This window comes from Gouania willdenowi, chromosome 7, assembly GCF_900634775.1.
Source record: "Gouania willdenowi chromosome 7, fGouWil2.1, whole genome shotgun sequence".
Classification (NCBI taxonomy): Eukaryota; Metazoa; Chordata; class Actinopteri; order Blenniiformes; family Gobiesocidae; genus Gouania; species Gouania willdenowi.
The window spans coordinates 40,260,770-40,278,804 of NC_041050.1; the positions used below are offsets into that span (position 1 = coordinate 40,260,770).

General features: G+C 42.5%; 1 protein-coding gene across 1 annotated transcript in view; it reads right to left on the reverse strand.

The window, feature by feature from the left end:
• Positions 1 to 18,035, reverse strand: part of itpr3 (inositol 1,4,5-trisphosphate receptor, type 3) — a 70,776-nt gene that overhangs the window by 3,444 nt on the left and 49,297 nt on the right. The window contains exons 31-54 of the mRNA XM_028452340.1: positions 17,699 to 17,899; positions 17,510 to 17,625; positions 17,304 to 17,439; positions 16,839 to 16,964; positions 12,387 to 12,512; positions 12,037 to 12,157; positions 11,784 to 11,965; positions 11,570 to 11,718; positions 10,706 to 10,814; positions 10,537 to 10,630; positions 10,263 to 10,438; positions 5,943 to 6,102; positions 5,600 to 5,787; positions 4,705 to 4,905; positions 4,168 to 4,278; positions 3,545 to 3,640; positions 1,630 to 1,728; positions 1,459 to 1,542; positions 1,256 to 1,366; positions 997 to 1,189; positions 805 to 924; positions 562 to 737; positions 285 to 449; positions 25 to 214 (exon numbers count right to left, since the gene is read on the reverse strand). Of these exons, the coding sequence (XP_028308141.1) occupies positions 25 to 214; positions 285 to 449; positions 562 to 737; positions 805 to 924; positions 997 to 1,189; positions 1,256 to 1,366; positions 1,459 to 1,542; positions 1,630 to 1,728; positions 3,545 to 3,640; positions 4,168 to 4,278; positions 4,705 to 4,905; positions 5,600 to 5,787; positions 5,943 to 6,102; positions 10,263 to 10,438; positions 10,537 to 10,630; positions 10,706 to 10,814; positions 11,570 to 11,718; positions 11,784 to 11,965; positions 12,037 to 12,157; positions 12,387 to 12,512; positions 16,839 to 16,964; positions 17,304 to 17,439; positions 17,510 to 17,625; positions 17,699 to 17,899 (3,430 nt within the window). The remainder of the gene's footprint in view (positions 1 to 24; positions 215 to 284; positions 450 to 561; positions 738 to 804; positions 925 to 996; positions 1,190 to 1,255; positions 1,367 to 1,458; positions 1,543 to 1,629; positions 1,729 to 3,544; positions 3,641 to 4,167; positions 4,279 to 4,704; positions 4,906 to 5,599; positions 5,788 to 5,942; positions 6,103 to 10,262; positions 10,439 to 10,536; positions 10,631 to 10,705; positions 10,815 to 11,569; positions 11,719 to 11,783; positions 11,966 to 12,036; positions 12,158 to 12,386; positions 12,513 to 16,838; positions 16,965 to 17,303; positions 17,440 to 17,509; positions 17,626 to 17,698; positions 17,900 to 18,035) is intronic.

Here is an 18,035-nt window from a genome sequence, read left to right on the forward strand (position 1 = left end):
TGTGTGTGTGTGTGTGTGTAAAACCTGCTGCAATGTGGGGCAGTGGATCCACCTCCATGATGAAGTCCTCCTTGAGGCAGAGGAAGCCCACGATAGAGAACAGGTAAACCAAGATGAGGGCAAGCAGCGCCGTCAGCAGGATGGAGCGACCGTTCCTCGTTACGCTTTTTATCACGTTAAACAGAGTCTCCTCACGGTAGATCAGATCAAAGAGCTACACACACACACACATCATGGGTGAGATAGTCAGTCTGTAATAGGCTGCTGTGTGTGTGTGTCCTCACCAGGATGCTGTAGAACAGTTCATGAACAAACAGTCCTAGGGTGGAGGTGAGGACGTAGGCCAGATGATAGATGAACTCTACGTCCATCAGTAGAGCTCTGTAGCCCATGATGAACGTCCCATTGTTCCCCACGAAGCTCACCACGAACACTACCTTATTGATCAGCTACACAAACACACACACACACACACACACACACACACACACACAAAAGCCATTTTGACGTGCTGAGGACCTGAAAGAGGCCATCTGCCCTAGGGGCTGATGGGTAACCTACGTTGAGCGACCCCAGCAGGATGAGAGTGTTGCCAATGCCGAAGTGGTAGATGGAGCGCAGGATGAGAGCCAGGGTCAGGGGCTGGAGGCCGTAGCGCTGGGAGAACAAGGCCAGCACGGAGAGCCCGGTCAGCACCCAGAACAGCATCAGCAGCAGGGAGTCGTCAATGGCTCCGACTGTAGGGGAGGGGCCACACACACATTACATCAGTGCTGCTGGTGTTGTTGTTGTTGTTGTCGTCACCTTGTCCAGAGGCGTATGGATAGAAGAAGGCGATGATGAGGTTGATGAAGACGGCAAGGTTAAAGGATATGGAACCCCAAAGAGTCATTCTCCTGGAAAACCAGAACAACACGGGCATACCTACACACACACACACACACACACACATTTACACAGGTGTGTTAGGCTGTGTGTGTGTGTGTGTACACTCACTCCTTAGCTTCTTCTGCCACTCCATCTCTCCATGGAGGAAGGATGTCTGTTCAAAGAAGTGTGTGACCTTTGACCCCTGCTCATCCAGCTCAGTGGTGTTAAACACGCGGACCTTGGACTCCTCGGTCAGAAACTCACAGATGGGATGGACCGGGAACACGATCTGCTCCATGGAGCGGTCCTCACGCACAATCTATACACACACCACCACCATCATCATCATCATCTTCATCACCACCACCACCATCCTCTTCCTCACCTCTATCTGGGAGGTCAGCTGATCGTAGAACTCTAGAGGATCTTGTTCTTGAACAGCAGCTGGAGGAGAAGACTTTAACATCTGGGACAGAGGTCGTTTGTTCAGGTTCAGCTGTAGAAACACACACACACACACACACACACACACACACACTAAGAGGGCTGATAGAGATGAGATGATGAAGATGAGGTGATGAAGACTACCATGGAGGAGATGCCTTCCTCCCCCTCTATGCTCTTCTTCTGTGGTTTCAAGAGGTTCTGCAACAATTTGTTGTGTCTGGCCAGCTGTGGACACACACAGCCAATCATCAATAGAAACCTGGTCATGTGACCACACTGAGCTTTGATCAGTGGTGAGTCAGCATTTCTCACCTGCTGAGCCAGGATGTAGATGTTATGTCCAACCTCACGAGGAGAAACTTCTACCTCATCATATTCAGTCTGATGGTAGGCCTTCTTTATCACATCCACCTACACACACACACACACACACACACACACACACACACACACACACACACACACACTGTAGGGAATCATATCTTCCAAGTTGAACTCTGACCCAGAGACACTAGTCTTGCCATTCAACAGAGTCAGAAGGTCTGTCTCCCACTGTGAAATGCAAACGTGCCCCACAGTGGGACCTTCTCCCACTTCCTGTCTGAACAAAGAACAGGAGAATCCAAGAAGAGTTTGCTCCAGTCATCATCTCTCTTTTACATTACGATCAAAAGGAAACGGTCAGCCAATGTTTACATGCTAACTTTTCAAACTCTGGGCTCCGACAACCTGTGGATTTGTCACCTCCAGACGACTAGCCAGAGGTCCCACAGGATGTTGGAATAACACCAGCTTTCTGTTTCCTGCTCAAATGAGAACAAAGAAACTGTTAATTACAAAAAACCCAGTCATACGCCAGAATTTAATTTGCAGATGTTTCCTCTGCTTTTGATAAAACACAACCACATATTTTAATCAAACATTTATCATCGTATTTTAACCTGAGCAGATTTTAATGTTCTTTTTAAACTTTTTAACTGACAGAGCTCAACGGGTTTTAGTGAATGGCCAATTATCAGATTGTGTCCCTCCAGTACTGGTGCACCCCAGGGCTGTGTCCTCTCACCTCTGCTGTACGTTATGTATACGAGGTACGGACTGGTGCAGATATCTGATCAACAGGGCCCTGAACCAGGCCATGGTAGTGCCCTGTCTGACTTCCTCACATGGTGTGGTGACAATTATTTGGATCTGAACGTAACAAAAACTAAAGAAATGATTATTGACTTCAGGAAAAACCCACCAAAGCATGAAGCAGCATCATTAATGGTGAAAAAGGTGGAAATGGTGAACACCTACCAATACCTGGGGCCCTCATTTATAAACACTGCACGTACCTACAAATACAGCTTTATATTATTAATAATACAAATAATAATCAAAATCACATGATCAGTGCACAAAACTGCTGATCAATTGGCTGCCACACCTGTAGCTGTTATAAAAAAAGAACACACACTGATGCGTAAAGACGCACAGTGGCTTATCAGGCACTGCTGGAGGACGAAGTGCACGTGAGACTAGAGAGACCTATAGGCAGGACCCCCGTGAGGACGAGCAACTGCAGAGTTTAATCCCATGTTTTTGGCGCATATATAGTTCATCTGTGTGTGTCCCCCACCTCATTACACAGAGGGGATCCACACTGATCCTCCAGCTGTTGAACAGATGTTCTTCCTATAGGGATCTGCCGTTCGATCATTAGTAATGTTTACTGTGTCACCACCTCACGCTCTGATGGGTGTGTCCACCTCAACCATTAATACCTCCCCCTCACAGTGACAGAAATCACTGGTCATCATCCACATCATGTTCTTAAGGAGAGCTTCACCCTGATGCCCTCTGGGAGGCGCTATCTCGCTCCCAGCAGGAAGACAAACACATATACAAACTCTTTTATTCCTGTTGTCATCAAGCTTTTAAATAGTAGTGAGAATGAGATGTGTCTATGTAGTGTTTTTAGTGTTGAAACTATTTTTATGTATTTATTACCACTATTGCACTTTATGTTGTAACTGCTGTAGCTACTTCATGGATGTCTGTTTATTTTTCCTCCTGTTCACTGACTGACTGATGAGATGAAATGTGAGTCACTAAATGCTTCTTCATGTGAATCTTCTTTCTTTTATACTATAGACTTTATATTTTGTTCAGTGCTTTGAAATGACTTTGTTGTATTTTGCGTTATAAATAAAGTTGAATTGAATTGAATTCACTCCACACTGACCAGTTCTCTGGGTCTCAGGTTGAACAGGATCCTCTCTGCATTCTCGTTGTCATGGCGACTCTCCATCAGTGCCAGCAGCAGCTTGGAGGCGTTGTCCTGGAAACAGACAGAGTAACTGACACTAACTAAAGAGTACACACTCCCCGCCTGTGTCTGTCTGTCTGTCTGTCTGTCTGTCTGTCTGTCTGTAGGCGCCTTAAGGACTACAGTCAGGTTCGTACACAGTCTCTTCCTTTTATAAAGTCGTTAGCGTTAGCTCTTAGCCAAGTCTTGTGTTTTGAAGGGTTAGATTAGCTTAGCATGCTTTAGGGTTCAGATGTCAATGTGTTGCTGGAACCTTTGGGTGGACCTGGAGGAGGAGCTTAGACTGGTTCACTTTGTTGTGTGTGTGAAAATTACCCCCAAGAACAAGGTTTTTAGGAGAATTCTTGGCTAAATTTTTGTCGAATGGTCAATAATCAATGACACTGTGCACTTACATACGTCCTCAAAGGGAATTTATGGTTTTTATCATAGGATGACATATTCTTACCAATGGGAATGTTTTGGAAGATATATTGTTAACGATAATATATCACATTCTCATTGGCCCAACCACAGTGAACCATGTGACATGCTCAGACCTTCAGCTGGAGGACCATCTCCATCCTATAGCGACACAGAGGACTGATGTCATTCAGGATCAGAGCCGTGATGATGTCGATGCCATTGGACTCATGTGTAACAATACAGGTCTGAAATACACACACACACACACACACATTCAAGTTATGTCCTCTAAAGCCAAGTGACGTGTATAATTTGAAAAGTTGAAAAATCTGAATTTTTTTAAGGGACTTAAAGCAACAAATCCCTCGTCCTTCACTGCCTGTAGAGGCTGTAGCCCCTCCCTGTCCCCTCCCACTACAGTGCAGACGGCTGCAGCGGAGGCTGTACAACTTCCTCAATTTATCAGGGCAAAATTAATGCGCTTAACTTCTTGAAAACCACAGTAACTACTGATCATAACACATTCTGAGTGAACTCATCATCCTTTAATATCTGTTAGTTCATCATTTAAACATAAAAGTGCAGCAAGAAGGAAAAGAAGTGATCAACCCTCTCTCTCTCTCTCGCTCTACCCTGTTACCAGCTCAACACACACACACACACACACACACCTGGTTCTCCGTGCACGGGCCCTGGCAGTACTCAGTGAGCGTCTCCAGGGTTTGTGTGATGAGGTGGACGTTGGACTCGTTGATGTAGAGCCCCAGTAGACCCAGACCTCCTGTGGTGCTGCCACACATGATGTCTAAGAACTGCAGCGTCTCACACACCAGGTTATAGTTGGTCTTATTGTTCTGACACCGCAGGAAGTTCTACACACACACACACACACACACACACGAAGTAAAACACATGTAACTATTCAGTAACAGTAACTGTAGTTCATAATTTGTCCACGGGGACCTGATAACATAGCCCCGCCCATTTTACCCTGCCCAGTCAGTGCCGCTACATGCTAAGCTAACCCAAAGATGTGTGAGTGGTAATATTATGGGACATCTAGATCTACATCTACACCTAGATCTAGGTGTAGATGTAATAATAATAATAATAATTCATTATATTTTATATAGAGCTTTATCATAGACACTCAAAGTCACTTTACAGAATTAAGACATTATTCTTTCACTCCACACTTAGTGGTGGTAAGCTACTATTGTAGCCACATCTGCCCTGGGGCAGACTGATGGAAGCGAGGCTCTCAGTGCGCCATTGGCCCCTCCCACCACCTCCAACACTCACACACTAGACAATGTGGGTGAAGTGCCTTGCCCAAGGACACAATGACAGATACCACAGCAGTGACTGTTCCCCACTGTGACCCCTGGAATCAGAGTCTCCATCATCTACTGACCAGGACCAGACCTGCTGATCTTCACAGATCTAACCAGATCAGCCAATCAGAGGCTGGGATGGTCTAGAAGTAGATAGATGTAGCTCTAGATGTAGATGTACAGTAGATATAGATATGGAGGAGCAGGACTGCACCAGTGGACCTTCTCTAACCTGCAGGTCCTGGTTGTGGTTCTCACAGAGCAGCTGGAGGAAGCGGAGGATGGGCTTCATGATGACGACGGCCGGTCCCATCTCCATTTCTACCTCCCGTACCTCTGCGACGGGCGCTGCAGTTGCCGGGGCGATGGCTGGGCCCTGGACCAACATAGGATGCTGGAGGACTAGACCAGGAGAACCAGCTTCATACAGAAGAACAAATCCACCATTAGAACCATTCCTCTGTGTGTGTGTGTGTGTGTGAGTGTGTGTGTGTGTGTGTGTGTGTGTGTGTGTGTGTGTGTGTGTGTGGTGTGTGTGTGTGTGTGTGTGTGTGTGTGTGAGTGTGCTCACTCACAGCTCTCCAGCTCTTTGTCGTTAGCTTTGTGCGACATCTCTCCCACGTTAACAGACACAGAGGCTTTGATGTCGCTCTGAGCTTCTTTCATTCGGTCGTGAAGGACACGGAAAAAAGTCTCTGACTTGTTGTCGCCCATCATCAGTTTATAGAAGGAGTTCTAGAGAGAGGGACACCACAGAGAGAGTGTGTGGTGAATGTAGGAGGAGCTTAGTGCTTCTCCTGCCAGGTCTCAATGTGACCACACAGTAACACTAACTTTGGAGGTTAACAGCACTGGACCCCAGAGGTACCGTACGGACACGCCCTGGTACCATCAACCACTGATAGAAATGCACACGATAGATGATACTGAAAGCAGCTTCCTGTTGTCCTGGGTCTACACCCTCCCACAGTGAAGATGTTTACGTTGGGATCCTCCTCTGCCAGTGACGGAGCAGGTGTAAGTTCTCTGTAAGCCTCGGCCTCCCCAACAAATCCCTCCAGAACTCTGCAGCACGAATCATCACACGGACCCCCTCCACTCACCACATCACCCCCGTCCTACAACAACTTCACTGGCTTCCCATAAAACAAAGGATCAACTTCAAAATACTCCTCATCACCTTCAAAGCACTTCATAACCTGGCCCTCCGTACATATCTGACCTCCTCCACATCTCCACTCCGCTCTTCCTCCACTCTCTGTACCACAGAGCATTCAGGACTCTGCCCCCCAGCTCTGGAACTCCCTCCCCCCTGACCTCCGTACCATAGACTCCTCCCACTCTTCAAATCAAAACTCACCTCTTCAGACAATCCTACTCCATCTAGACACACATTCACCAATACTGTTTTTATTGTGTTTATTTTAATGACTGCCCTGTACAGTGTCCTTGGGTGTTTTGAAAGGCGCTTTTAAATAAAATGTATTATTATTATTATTATAAGCTCCCAATCAGAACCCTGTACCCTAGCAACACAGAGCTAATCAGCTAAGCTCCATTCAGGAGCCTCACTGCTGACCACAGCTGGGGAGGGGCCATGGAGAGGTGCCAACTCAAAACATCCTGGATAGGGAACCTATGGGGGTATTGCACAGAAGTCAAATAAATCCATCCAGGATGATGGAGAATACGTGGGTAAAGTCTGGTCGGTGCTATCTTAGATAAATAGGATAAACAGGATAAAGAGACGAGGACAAGTGAAGCTGTGGATGTTAGATGTGAGATAAGTGGGTGGTCACGGCTTTCTGAAGAAGACCATGAATTCTATCACAGAACCACTAATGAAAGTATGGATCACGGACGCTCAGCTTTGTTTACACCTGTGAACAACTGATGCTTCTGCAGCAGGATGAAGAAATAAAATCAAAGACATAATACAGAAAAAGGCAGATAATATCCAACCATATCAATGCATAATATGCAGAGGTTAGATTCAGATCCAGGCTAATATACTTAACTTATTTTTTTCTGTAAACTTTCCCTCTGGGAGATCAATAAAGGTCTATTCTAGTCTATTCTAGTCTATGATAAACTTAAAAAAAGGATAAATCTAATAATCAGTGATTTATAAATGTGATCAGCTCCGCCTCCTCTTTCTGTAACTATAGCAATTCACTTTATTAATTCTACATGTTTGGGATATTTACTGTATATGTTACATATGCGTATAAATAAGTAAATATAAGTAAATATAATTTAACACAAAAAAACAGAACTCCATTAATCCATTTAAATCAAACCTGTGATAGAAAATAGATTCTTACAAAATATCCAGAGACCTGACAGAAAAATAAATGAAATGAATAAAGTTATTGTAAATTTTAAAAGTGAAGTCAGAATAATGTGAAACTCTTCAGGATCCATTTTATTATTTTTAGAACATTCTTTAAATATCTTATATTAGGTTCAGTGCAGTCATAATGAGTAAAGTCAGATTATTCTGTATCTTTTCTAACATTTTACTGTTGGTGTTTCATTAATAAGGAAAATATTCCTAATAAGCCACTCCTTTAAATGACTTTTAAAAGTGTTAAAGCTGTGGTTGGTAAACTGTTCCACTGAACCCTGCTTATGGCCCTAGTGGTCCTAATGAGACCCACTAACGAGTCCAGGTCAAACCACTGTGTTATAAATGTAATAAGACATCCAAAAATCTAAAGGAAATGTATTTTATTAAAACTTGAACTATTTATAACTTGCCCCAACATGGAAAAACATAATTCATGTTTAGTTAAAAACTGTTAGTGTTTAGTAAAAAAGTGTAATGTAATGTCATTTCCTATGAAATGTTACAGAAGAGATTTTTTGAAAAAGCAATAATTCTAAAGTTAACGCCCTGCAGAACTATTTATGTTGTTATTGTTTGTTTGAAGAGAAAAGATGAATAAAATGATTTTGGATTTTCATTTGGTATTTACTTTGAGTAAAAAAATATTTTAATCAAGTGGTTAAAAAATTGTTTGAATAAAGAAAAAATAATTGTTAGATTAATTGTTTAAAAAAATATTGTTAGGTGCAGCCCTACCAGCAGATGGCTTTATAAAATGATCATGCACATACCAAACCATGCATGTTGAATGGATATGATATGCATATAGTATATACTATATTTTTAACCAAACCATCGTCTTATTCATATCATTTTAGTCACTCATTGTCATATTGTGTGTTTGTTCCATAGGCTCTACTGAGTCATTTTAAATGAATCTTCCTTGAAATATATTTATTTCATTTTTGAGTTCAAAGATGAGACGCATTAACAAAAACAGAAGGATCTGCGTGAGGCAGCTAATCACTAACCAGCTGCGTTAAAAACATCCTCTTGTCCATGGTCAGGTACCACCCACGTCCTATCATTGACTCATTTTAACACTTTCAACAGAAAATCCAGGTTAAAAGTAAAGGTCGGGAACTTAAAGGTACGCAGTTCGGCATGAACGACCAATTCCCTCGGGAAATAAACGAACGTCGAAAAACCCTGAATCCTGTTTTCAAGGAAAACCGACAGAAAGGTAAAAATTCAAAACTGGTCGTAGACAAGCTTTATATAGATGGGAAACTGTTCAGGGATTCAAACATCACCCTCGCTCTATAAAGAAAAAATTTTAACTAAAAAAGAAAAGGAAAAAAAAAAAAAACAGGCGATGTGTCTCTACCCATCCTTTCAATATGTATATGTATTAGGGATGGACCACATTGACAAAAGAATTATCTCGATAATTACTGGTATTTATCACGATAACAATAAAAATCACGATAAATAAAAACTATAAATAAAAAACAATTAAAAAAATCACAACTAAGTGTAAACAGGTTCTTTACAAACACAAATAAATCTGAAAACATCAACATTAGACACATTTAAAAAGGCTACAATAACTGCTGACTCAGAGTTCATGAGCTGATATTTGATGGAATATATTTGTGTCAGGTTCTGTTTGGGTTCTGAGTCTTTGTTTATTCTGTGTTCTAGTTTAACTCTTGTCTGTGTTTCAGGCGTTCCTGCTTGTGGCTCCACCCCCCAGTGATGTCTGTGTGCGTGGTTGGTGATTGATTAAATCCCTCATGTTTCCACCCAGGTGTGGCCCATTCCCAATCAAGCTTCCCTCACTATTTAGCTGAGTGCTTGGACACAATATGACTGTGGATCATTGTCTTCACTCCTCGTGTCCTGCTGCGTTTTGTTCCCTAACGTCCTGTCTTTTGTGTGGTTAATAAACATGGATTGGTTCAAGGAACGCTACTCCTGCATTCTGTCTCCTTCTCTCTCTGCATTTGGGCCCACACCCACACCGGACCATGACAATTTGTGTATGTGGGTCACTCTATTACTGTTACTGTATTTCATTGATTTATTTCCTCACATGAAATAAAACAACTATAAAAAATAAATAAATTAAAAAAAACACATTAAAAGCGGAAATAACTTCAATAGTGTGTTCACTGCTGATGACATAATAAAAATATTGCATTTCACTAATTGGGATGAATGAGTAGTGACATGAGTTAAATCTGACCATAAACAAATCATTGGTTCTCTGTGGTTTTATGACAGTAAGACGTGTTCTTTTTATCTGGTCTGTTATTCCTTATATAGAGTGGTTAGCATTAGTTAGCATTGGTTGCTACAGGTTCATCTCTGTCCCCGTGTTTGTAGAACTTTAGGTGGATCTGATGGAGGAACTAGGACTCGTTCACTTTGTTGATGTTTATCTGGTTTGAACCAAGAAGTGGTTCACGATGTATCACAGCATAGTAGCTTCTGGTAGCCATGACAACCACCTCATACAGACATGACAGTGTGTGTTAGGGTTAGGGTGTGTGTGTGTGTGTACCTGTATCTCCGTGTTGCCTCCCTCTAACAGACAGATGGCTAGCTGAATGCTCTCCAAAAAGATCTTGTCGCTCTTGGTGCTCATCACTAAGTCTGTGAACAGTTTGGTTCCTCCTTCACGATCCAACCGACACTGAACCGCCGCCACCACCGTCCAATCACGTTCCTGCTCGCCGCCTGACACACACACACACACACACACACACACCCAGAGAGAGAGAGTGACCTCTGACCTGTGTCAGATCTTTTCTATAGTGGAGGTATCAGAGCTTCACCTGCAGCTCCCAGCTCAGCCAGCTCATTCCTCGGAGCATTCTTCTTGTTTGGGAAAAGATAATTCTGTAGGAGGACTTTACGCAGCGAGATTCCCTGAAAGCAACGACTCAGGATGAGAGTAGAAGAAGAAGAAGAAGAAGAAGAAGAAGAAGAAGAAGATTATCTGACCTTCTCATCAAAGTCCAGTGTTCTGATTAACATCTCCTGCAACATCTGAAGAACCTGAATACACAACTTATCATCAGACGACATCAAAGCCTTAGTGTGTCGGATCAACCTGGAACACACACACACAGTAACACTGTAAGATACACACACACAGTAACACACACACACACACACACACAGTAACACAGTAAAATACACACACACAGTAACACAGTAAGATATACACACACACACACACACACGCACACACACAATAACACACACACAGTAACACAGTAAAATACACACACACAGTAACACAGTAAGATACACACACACACACACACACACACACACACACACACACAGCAACACAGTAAGATACACACACACAGTAACACACACACACACACACACACACACACACACACACACACACACACACACACACACAATAACACACACACAGTAACACAGTAAGATACACACACACACACACACAATAACACACACACACAATAACACAAACACAGTAACACAGTAAGATACACACACACACACACAGACACACACACACACACAATAACACACACACACAGTAGCACACACACGCACACACACACACACAGTAACACATACAGGGTAACACACACACAGTAACACGCACACAATAACACACACACACACAGTAACACACACACACACACACACACACACAGTAACACAGTAAGATACACACACACACACAATAACACACACACACAGTAACACACACACACACACACACACAGTAACACAGTAAGATACACACACACACACAATAACACACACACACAGTAACACACACACACACACACACACACACAATAACACACACACACTTACTTGCAGATGAAGCCTCCAGACTCACAGCGCTGTCTGGCGTCGGTTCCGCTGAGGAACAGCAGCTCTGGTTGGTGGAGAACGTCGACTAGAACCGACAGCTCAGCGTTGACCAGTGGCTTCAGACGTTCCTCCAGAGTGTTGGTGATGTCCTGAGAACAGGGAGGAACGTTGGCTGATCTGAGGAGAACTGGACCACCGGACCACAGGTCTGTACCTGCAGCTTCTCAATGATGTTCTTGTAGTCCAAGGGGTTGGTGGAGGCCATGGTTCTGCTGGAACGTGAGGTGGATTTGTAGTTGGGGTTGGACCGAGACAAAGACGTCAGAGCAGAGCTGGAGAGCATGGAGCTGATCTGAGCCTCCAGGTCCAGAGACAGAGAGATGGAACGGCTCTTAGCTGTACAGGAGAACCATGCTCAGGTCAGACATGAACACCCGAGAACCTTCAGAGAGTTCTTCAGGTTCTACCTGTGACGGCCAGCGTGCGGATGCAGGTCTCCACCTGCACTCGGTGCTGCTGCTGCAGCCAGGAGCAGTGGAGCAGTCTGACAGAAGACTCCAGGAGATGGGTGACGATGGAATGATGGGTCTGAGGAACATAGAGCGAACCACTGTAGAACCATAGGAGAACTATAGGAGAACCATTGGAGAACTACAAGAGAATCAAAAGAGAACTACAGGAGAACCATAGGAGAATCATAATAGAACCACAGGAAAACCACAGGAGAACTACAAGAGAACCATAGGAGAATGACAGGAGAATCATAGTAAAACTACAGAAGAACTACAGGAGAACCATAGGAGAACCTTCATCCCACCTGCAGTGAGGTGCTGTTCTCAGAGAATGGGGAGCTGAAGAAGGCGTTGATGGTGTCAAATACCACGAAGATGATGTACTTCTCCAGAACCAAATCAGGAGGTCCACTTTCACGTTTCCTACAGACCTGAGGACATCCTTCATCATCACCATCATCATCAGTTAATGTACAGTGTGTGTGTGTGTGTGTGTGTGTGTGTGGAGTCTATTCAACCTGAAACGTTTTTATCAGCTTCCACATAGCCCGAGTGTGTGCATCCGTTATTTTGGATTTATTTGGTGATTTTTAAACGTTTATTTTAATGTTTTTTCGTCCAAAGTTCACCCAGAAGTGAAACCTATTCAGCTTTTGACCTCAGAGTGTGAGGGGGCGCTAGAGCACCATCTATATCTATTTCACTGCACAGCCAATCAGTGCGCACACAGCCAAGAGACACAGACCGTAAACACACGAGTTTGTTTGACCGTTTGCTGTTTAGAACGAATGGGCGGGACCCGGAAGTTATTGACGGCCAAAGCTTACGGTGAAAAAGCACATTTCACCGCGGATACGTTATTATAAACGCTGATATTTTCACCGTGCTATATAACCAAACGCGCACCTTGGATGTACACACACAGCCGTGTGACATCAAAAGAGTTCCTGGAAGTTAGTCTGTGATGATTATGTGATGGATGTGTCTGATGCTGTGTATGTGAGAGAGAACCAACGGAGGAGATACCACACAGCAACAAGTAGACACGCACACAGTATTTATAATAAAATATACTAATTGAGTAAAATAAAGCAAAAAACTAAACATTTATGCAAAAAGTACACAAAACAACAACAGAAATGCACAAAATTATCTCAAACATAGAGCTCTCTGAATAGATCATTTAAACCATCAGCCACTGGTGAGTCTTTTACAGACAAGTTTCCCACTGTATAAACCATATAACTGTCTGTGTAATTGTTCATTAACGCATTGTTTCACTAGAGTCAGTATTGACCTCAACCCGTTCAATAATTCCTCTGATAAACTACAGATTCTCTGTGGTGCCGTACATGGAAGTTAAACTCTGACCACTCGGTTCAAAGGTAAACAATGATTTTAGTTTTTAAAAAAAGATGCTGAATTGCAGATAATACTTTAATTCACTTACTCACTCATGTAGTTTGGAGCTTTAAATTTTGTTTTGCGCAGTTTTGTTGTTTTTCTGATTGGCTCTACAATGTCTATGGAGTATACCAAACGAAAAAATTTAAAAATGAGTAAAAAAAACAAAAACATTTATTATGCACATGTTCCATATAATTAAACCAAGGAAATCACACACTGTTTTATTTTGCACCCACAAATAAACCCTTTATAACACAGAGTATAGAGTATGTACACCTCTATGTACATCCAACCTTCAAACACATACTCATTTGGATATAATTGACAACTCTACTTAAGCTCCTCCCACTATATGAATACATATTAGTACTGGTTACATAAAAATATGAAATATTTACAGGAAAATATTAATATGGGACGATGGCGGGAAAGAGGGGTAAAATACGAGAGTTTCCGGCCAAAACAGGATACTTGACAGGTATGGTGTGTGTGTGTGTGTGTGTGTGTGTGTGTGTGTGTGTGTGTGTGTGTGTGTGTGTGTGTGTGTGTGTGTGTGTGTGCGTGTGTGTGTGTGTGTGTGTGTGTGCGTGTGTGTGTGTGTGTGTGTGTGTGTAGGGAATCATATCTTCCAAGTTGAACTCTGACCCAGAGACACTAGTCTTGCCATTCAACAGAGTCAAAAGGTCTGTCTCCCACTGTGAAATGCAAACGTGCCCCACAGTGGGACCTTCTCCCACTTCCTGTCTGAACAAAGAACAGGAGAATCCAAGAAGAGTTTGCTCCAGTCATCATCTCTCTTTTACATTACGATCAAAAGGAAACGGTCAGCCAATGTTTACATGCTAACTTTTCAAACTCTGGGCTCCGACATCCTGTGGATTTGTCACCTCCAGACGACTAGCCAGAGGTCCCACAGGATGTTGGAATAACACCAGCTTTCTGTTTCCTGCTCAAATGAGAACAAAGAAACTGTTAATTACAAATATTATCTATGCCACTATTTTCATGTAATTCAATAACTAACAGAATGCTATTTTAAAATGTGTCATCAAATCTAGAATAGAGTTTAAAATCCTCCTGTTAACATACAAAGCTCTACATGATCTAGTTCCTGTATGTCTATATAGACCTGTTAGTGTCCTATCGTCCAGGTAGATCACTCTGCTCTCAGTCTGATGGTCTTCTGGAAGTTCCTAAAGTATCTAGAAGTAGAACAGGAGGCAGAACGTTCAGCTACCAGGCTCCTCCCCTTTGGAACCAGCTCCCAGTCTCAGTACAGGAGGCTGTTACTCTCTATACCTTTAAGGCTAAACTTAAAACCTATTTATTTACTAAAGCGTATACCGTATAATAGTGTTAACCTAAAACAGACTTGGTCTCGTTGTTTTGGTCACAATCACAGACATTATACACAATGGTGAACACCTCAGACCATTGCGTGAAACGATTACATTTAAAACCTACTTATGTACATCGTATAATTGTGATAATTTAAAGCAGACAAGGTTCTCTCTGTAGTGATCTCTGAGATCATTACATGTGACCAGTAGAAGATGAAACCTGGTCTGTAGTGGTAACATCTCAGATCATGGAGGATACTGTAATACATTTAATATTAATATAAACATAACCACTAGGAACGAGTGTATCATAGTGTATCATGTTGTTCTGCAGTCTGTGTCTTCTCCTCTAACTCTGAGGGTTCTCTTTTCTGTTTCTGGTGTTTTGATGCTGGAGATGGTGGTTCCTGATCAATGGTTCACAGCTAGTCTAGAACATTCTGATGGTCTATCCTTCTATTCTATTCTGTTTGTCCTTCTGTTCACTAACAACAACCAGTGGAACCAGATGTTCTCCACCTCTGAACCTGGTTCTAATGGAGATTTATTCTTGTAAAATAGAGAGAGTTTTTTCTTCCCACTGTCACTAAATGTTTGTTCATGTGGATCTAGTTGAGTTCTTTCTTTTTACTATAGACTTTATATTTTGTTAAGTGCTTTGAGATGATTTTGTATTTTGTGCTGTGTAAATAAAGTTGAATTGAATCATTTAAAAGGTGATTGAAATACCAGAAAACATCACAAAGCTTAGTTTAAGGTATTTACAGTTGATTATATAGTAAAGAAAAAGCATAATTTATGAAGTACTAACTGTGCTGTTTTTCATCTGTGTCTGGTATCAAACTGTCTCATAATACATGATATATTAAGATATGATGTTGAAAAGATGATTTGAATTACGCTGAATTAATTATCATCAGCTAAGTGTTATGTTTAGAGCCTCTGTTTGTTAGTCATAGACACGCCTACTACAGCTGTAAGCCGACACACTGGGTCCGACCAGCCAATCACGACGTGATTTCTGGACAATCACGAAGCTCCTCCCACAGAAAGGCATCTCCAAAGTCTTTCAACCCAAACCCTAACCCTAGCTCAGAAAACTTCAGTTTGGGACGTTCCTCATGTTTCAGTTCTTTCTTTTCATTTTGTTTTATTTGTAGTTGCATTCGTTAGATTTTTAAGAAACACTTTCCCGCAGTGAAAGCTTCAGACGCCAAACAGCGAACATCACAGCCGACCCACCAACACCTGTTTAATGAAACACAACTCAACGGTGGAACGCCAGCGCAGCTACACTGACACACAAACATTGTTCCTGCAAACCCAGAACATCTCCAGGTCCAACCCAGACCTCACCTCAAGGTATGAGTCAGCAAATATTGGACCAGCTGAACTGTCTCACATGATTATAATACATCTACAGTCAAACATTCCTACAAACTTACTCTTCCAAACTGCAACACAATTTAACCACATTTTACTCCATATACGTTTGTTTGTTTGTTTGTTTGTTTGTTTGTTTGTTTGTTTGTTTGTTTGTTTCCTGTCTACGTCTCCCTACATGTTTATTGAGCTCATTTTGTATTTTTATGCTTTTATTTTATGATCTGTTATTCAAATATGCATAATTCCCTCTTTACATTGTATTTAGTAGATGAACGTTCTGTAGAATAGCGTTTTCACTTATTATATATATATACATATATAATCCTTGTTTTTATTAGAATGTGTTAATGGTTGAATTTTGAATAAAAGGTTAAACGTAATCTTTGATTCCTGATTTATTAAAACTGTATTTTAGGAGTAGATGTTACTGTACAAATCTACTTCCCTGGTTCAATATTGGGTTTCGTCTAAAGAAAAACATAGACATATTTCCTCTTTTTAAGAGGTGGCACCTGGGCATCCATTGAGCTAATATTAATAATCATAATTAATATTCTTATTCATATAACCCATTATTCATAACCTTATTTTCTACGTGTGTGTGTGTGTGTGTGTGTGTGTTACCCCTGACATGTCCACGATGAAGTTCTCAAACAGGGTCCAGATGTGGTTGGACGTGTAGATCTCCTTCATCTCCACCTCAGTGTCCACATAGCAGTGGTTTACAAAGTTCACATAGGCCACCTTCACCTGCACACACACACATGTAAACACACACACACACATGTAAACACACACATGTAAACACACACACACACACACATGTAAACACACACATGTAAACACACACACACACATGTAAACACACACATGTAAACACACACACACACATGTAAACACACACATGTAAACACACACACACACATGTAAACACACACACACACACACATGTAAACACACACATGTAAACACACACACACACCACACACACACACACACACACACACACACACACACACACACACACACACACACACACACACACGTAAACACACATGTAAACACACACACACATGTAAACACACACACCTCAGTAATACAGTCCTCATGTGTGACCACTCTAACGATGTCCTCTAGGGGCAGCAGTGAGGTACATTTGATCTCCGTGTAGACGTTTTTTCCTTCAGCGCAGGCGGCTAGGAGCTCCACCAGAGAGATGTGGTAGCTACACACACACACACACACAGTAGGTGGTGTTGCTGTGGGTGGTGCAGGGATGTGGTTGCCGTGGTTACCTGAGCGGGCTGTTCTCTTTGACCCCGTCCCTACTCTCCACCATCAGATCCAGCATCTTACTGAAGGAGGCTTTGTCGTTGTAGAACACCACCACGTCTTCACCAGCGTTGGTCAGCTGGGTTCGGGTCACACACACACATCTGAGCATGTGTGCAGGGGGGAGGGGCATTGGGGGGGGCAGTGCTCACCTCAGTCATGATCATGTCCTGACACTTCTTCACGTACTTGCCCTCAGCCTTGATGATGGTGTGGAGGAAGCTCAGATACTCCACGTGACGACCGTGGGATGACAGACAGTTGATGAAGTGCTGGAGAACGTTCTCTGAGATCTCAGTGCACAGCGTGAAGTTATTATTAAAGATGCTCTGCATAGTCTCCGCCTCCTGCAGCTGAAACACACAGAGACACGCCCCCCTACTGTCATCATCTGATTCACTGTGAAACACAATGGATGGATGATGGATGAATGGACGATGGATGGATGATGGATGGATGGATGAATAAGGATATACTGAGTGTAATGCA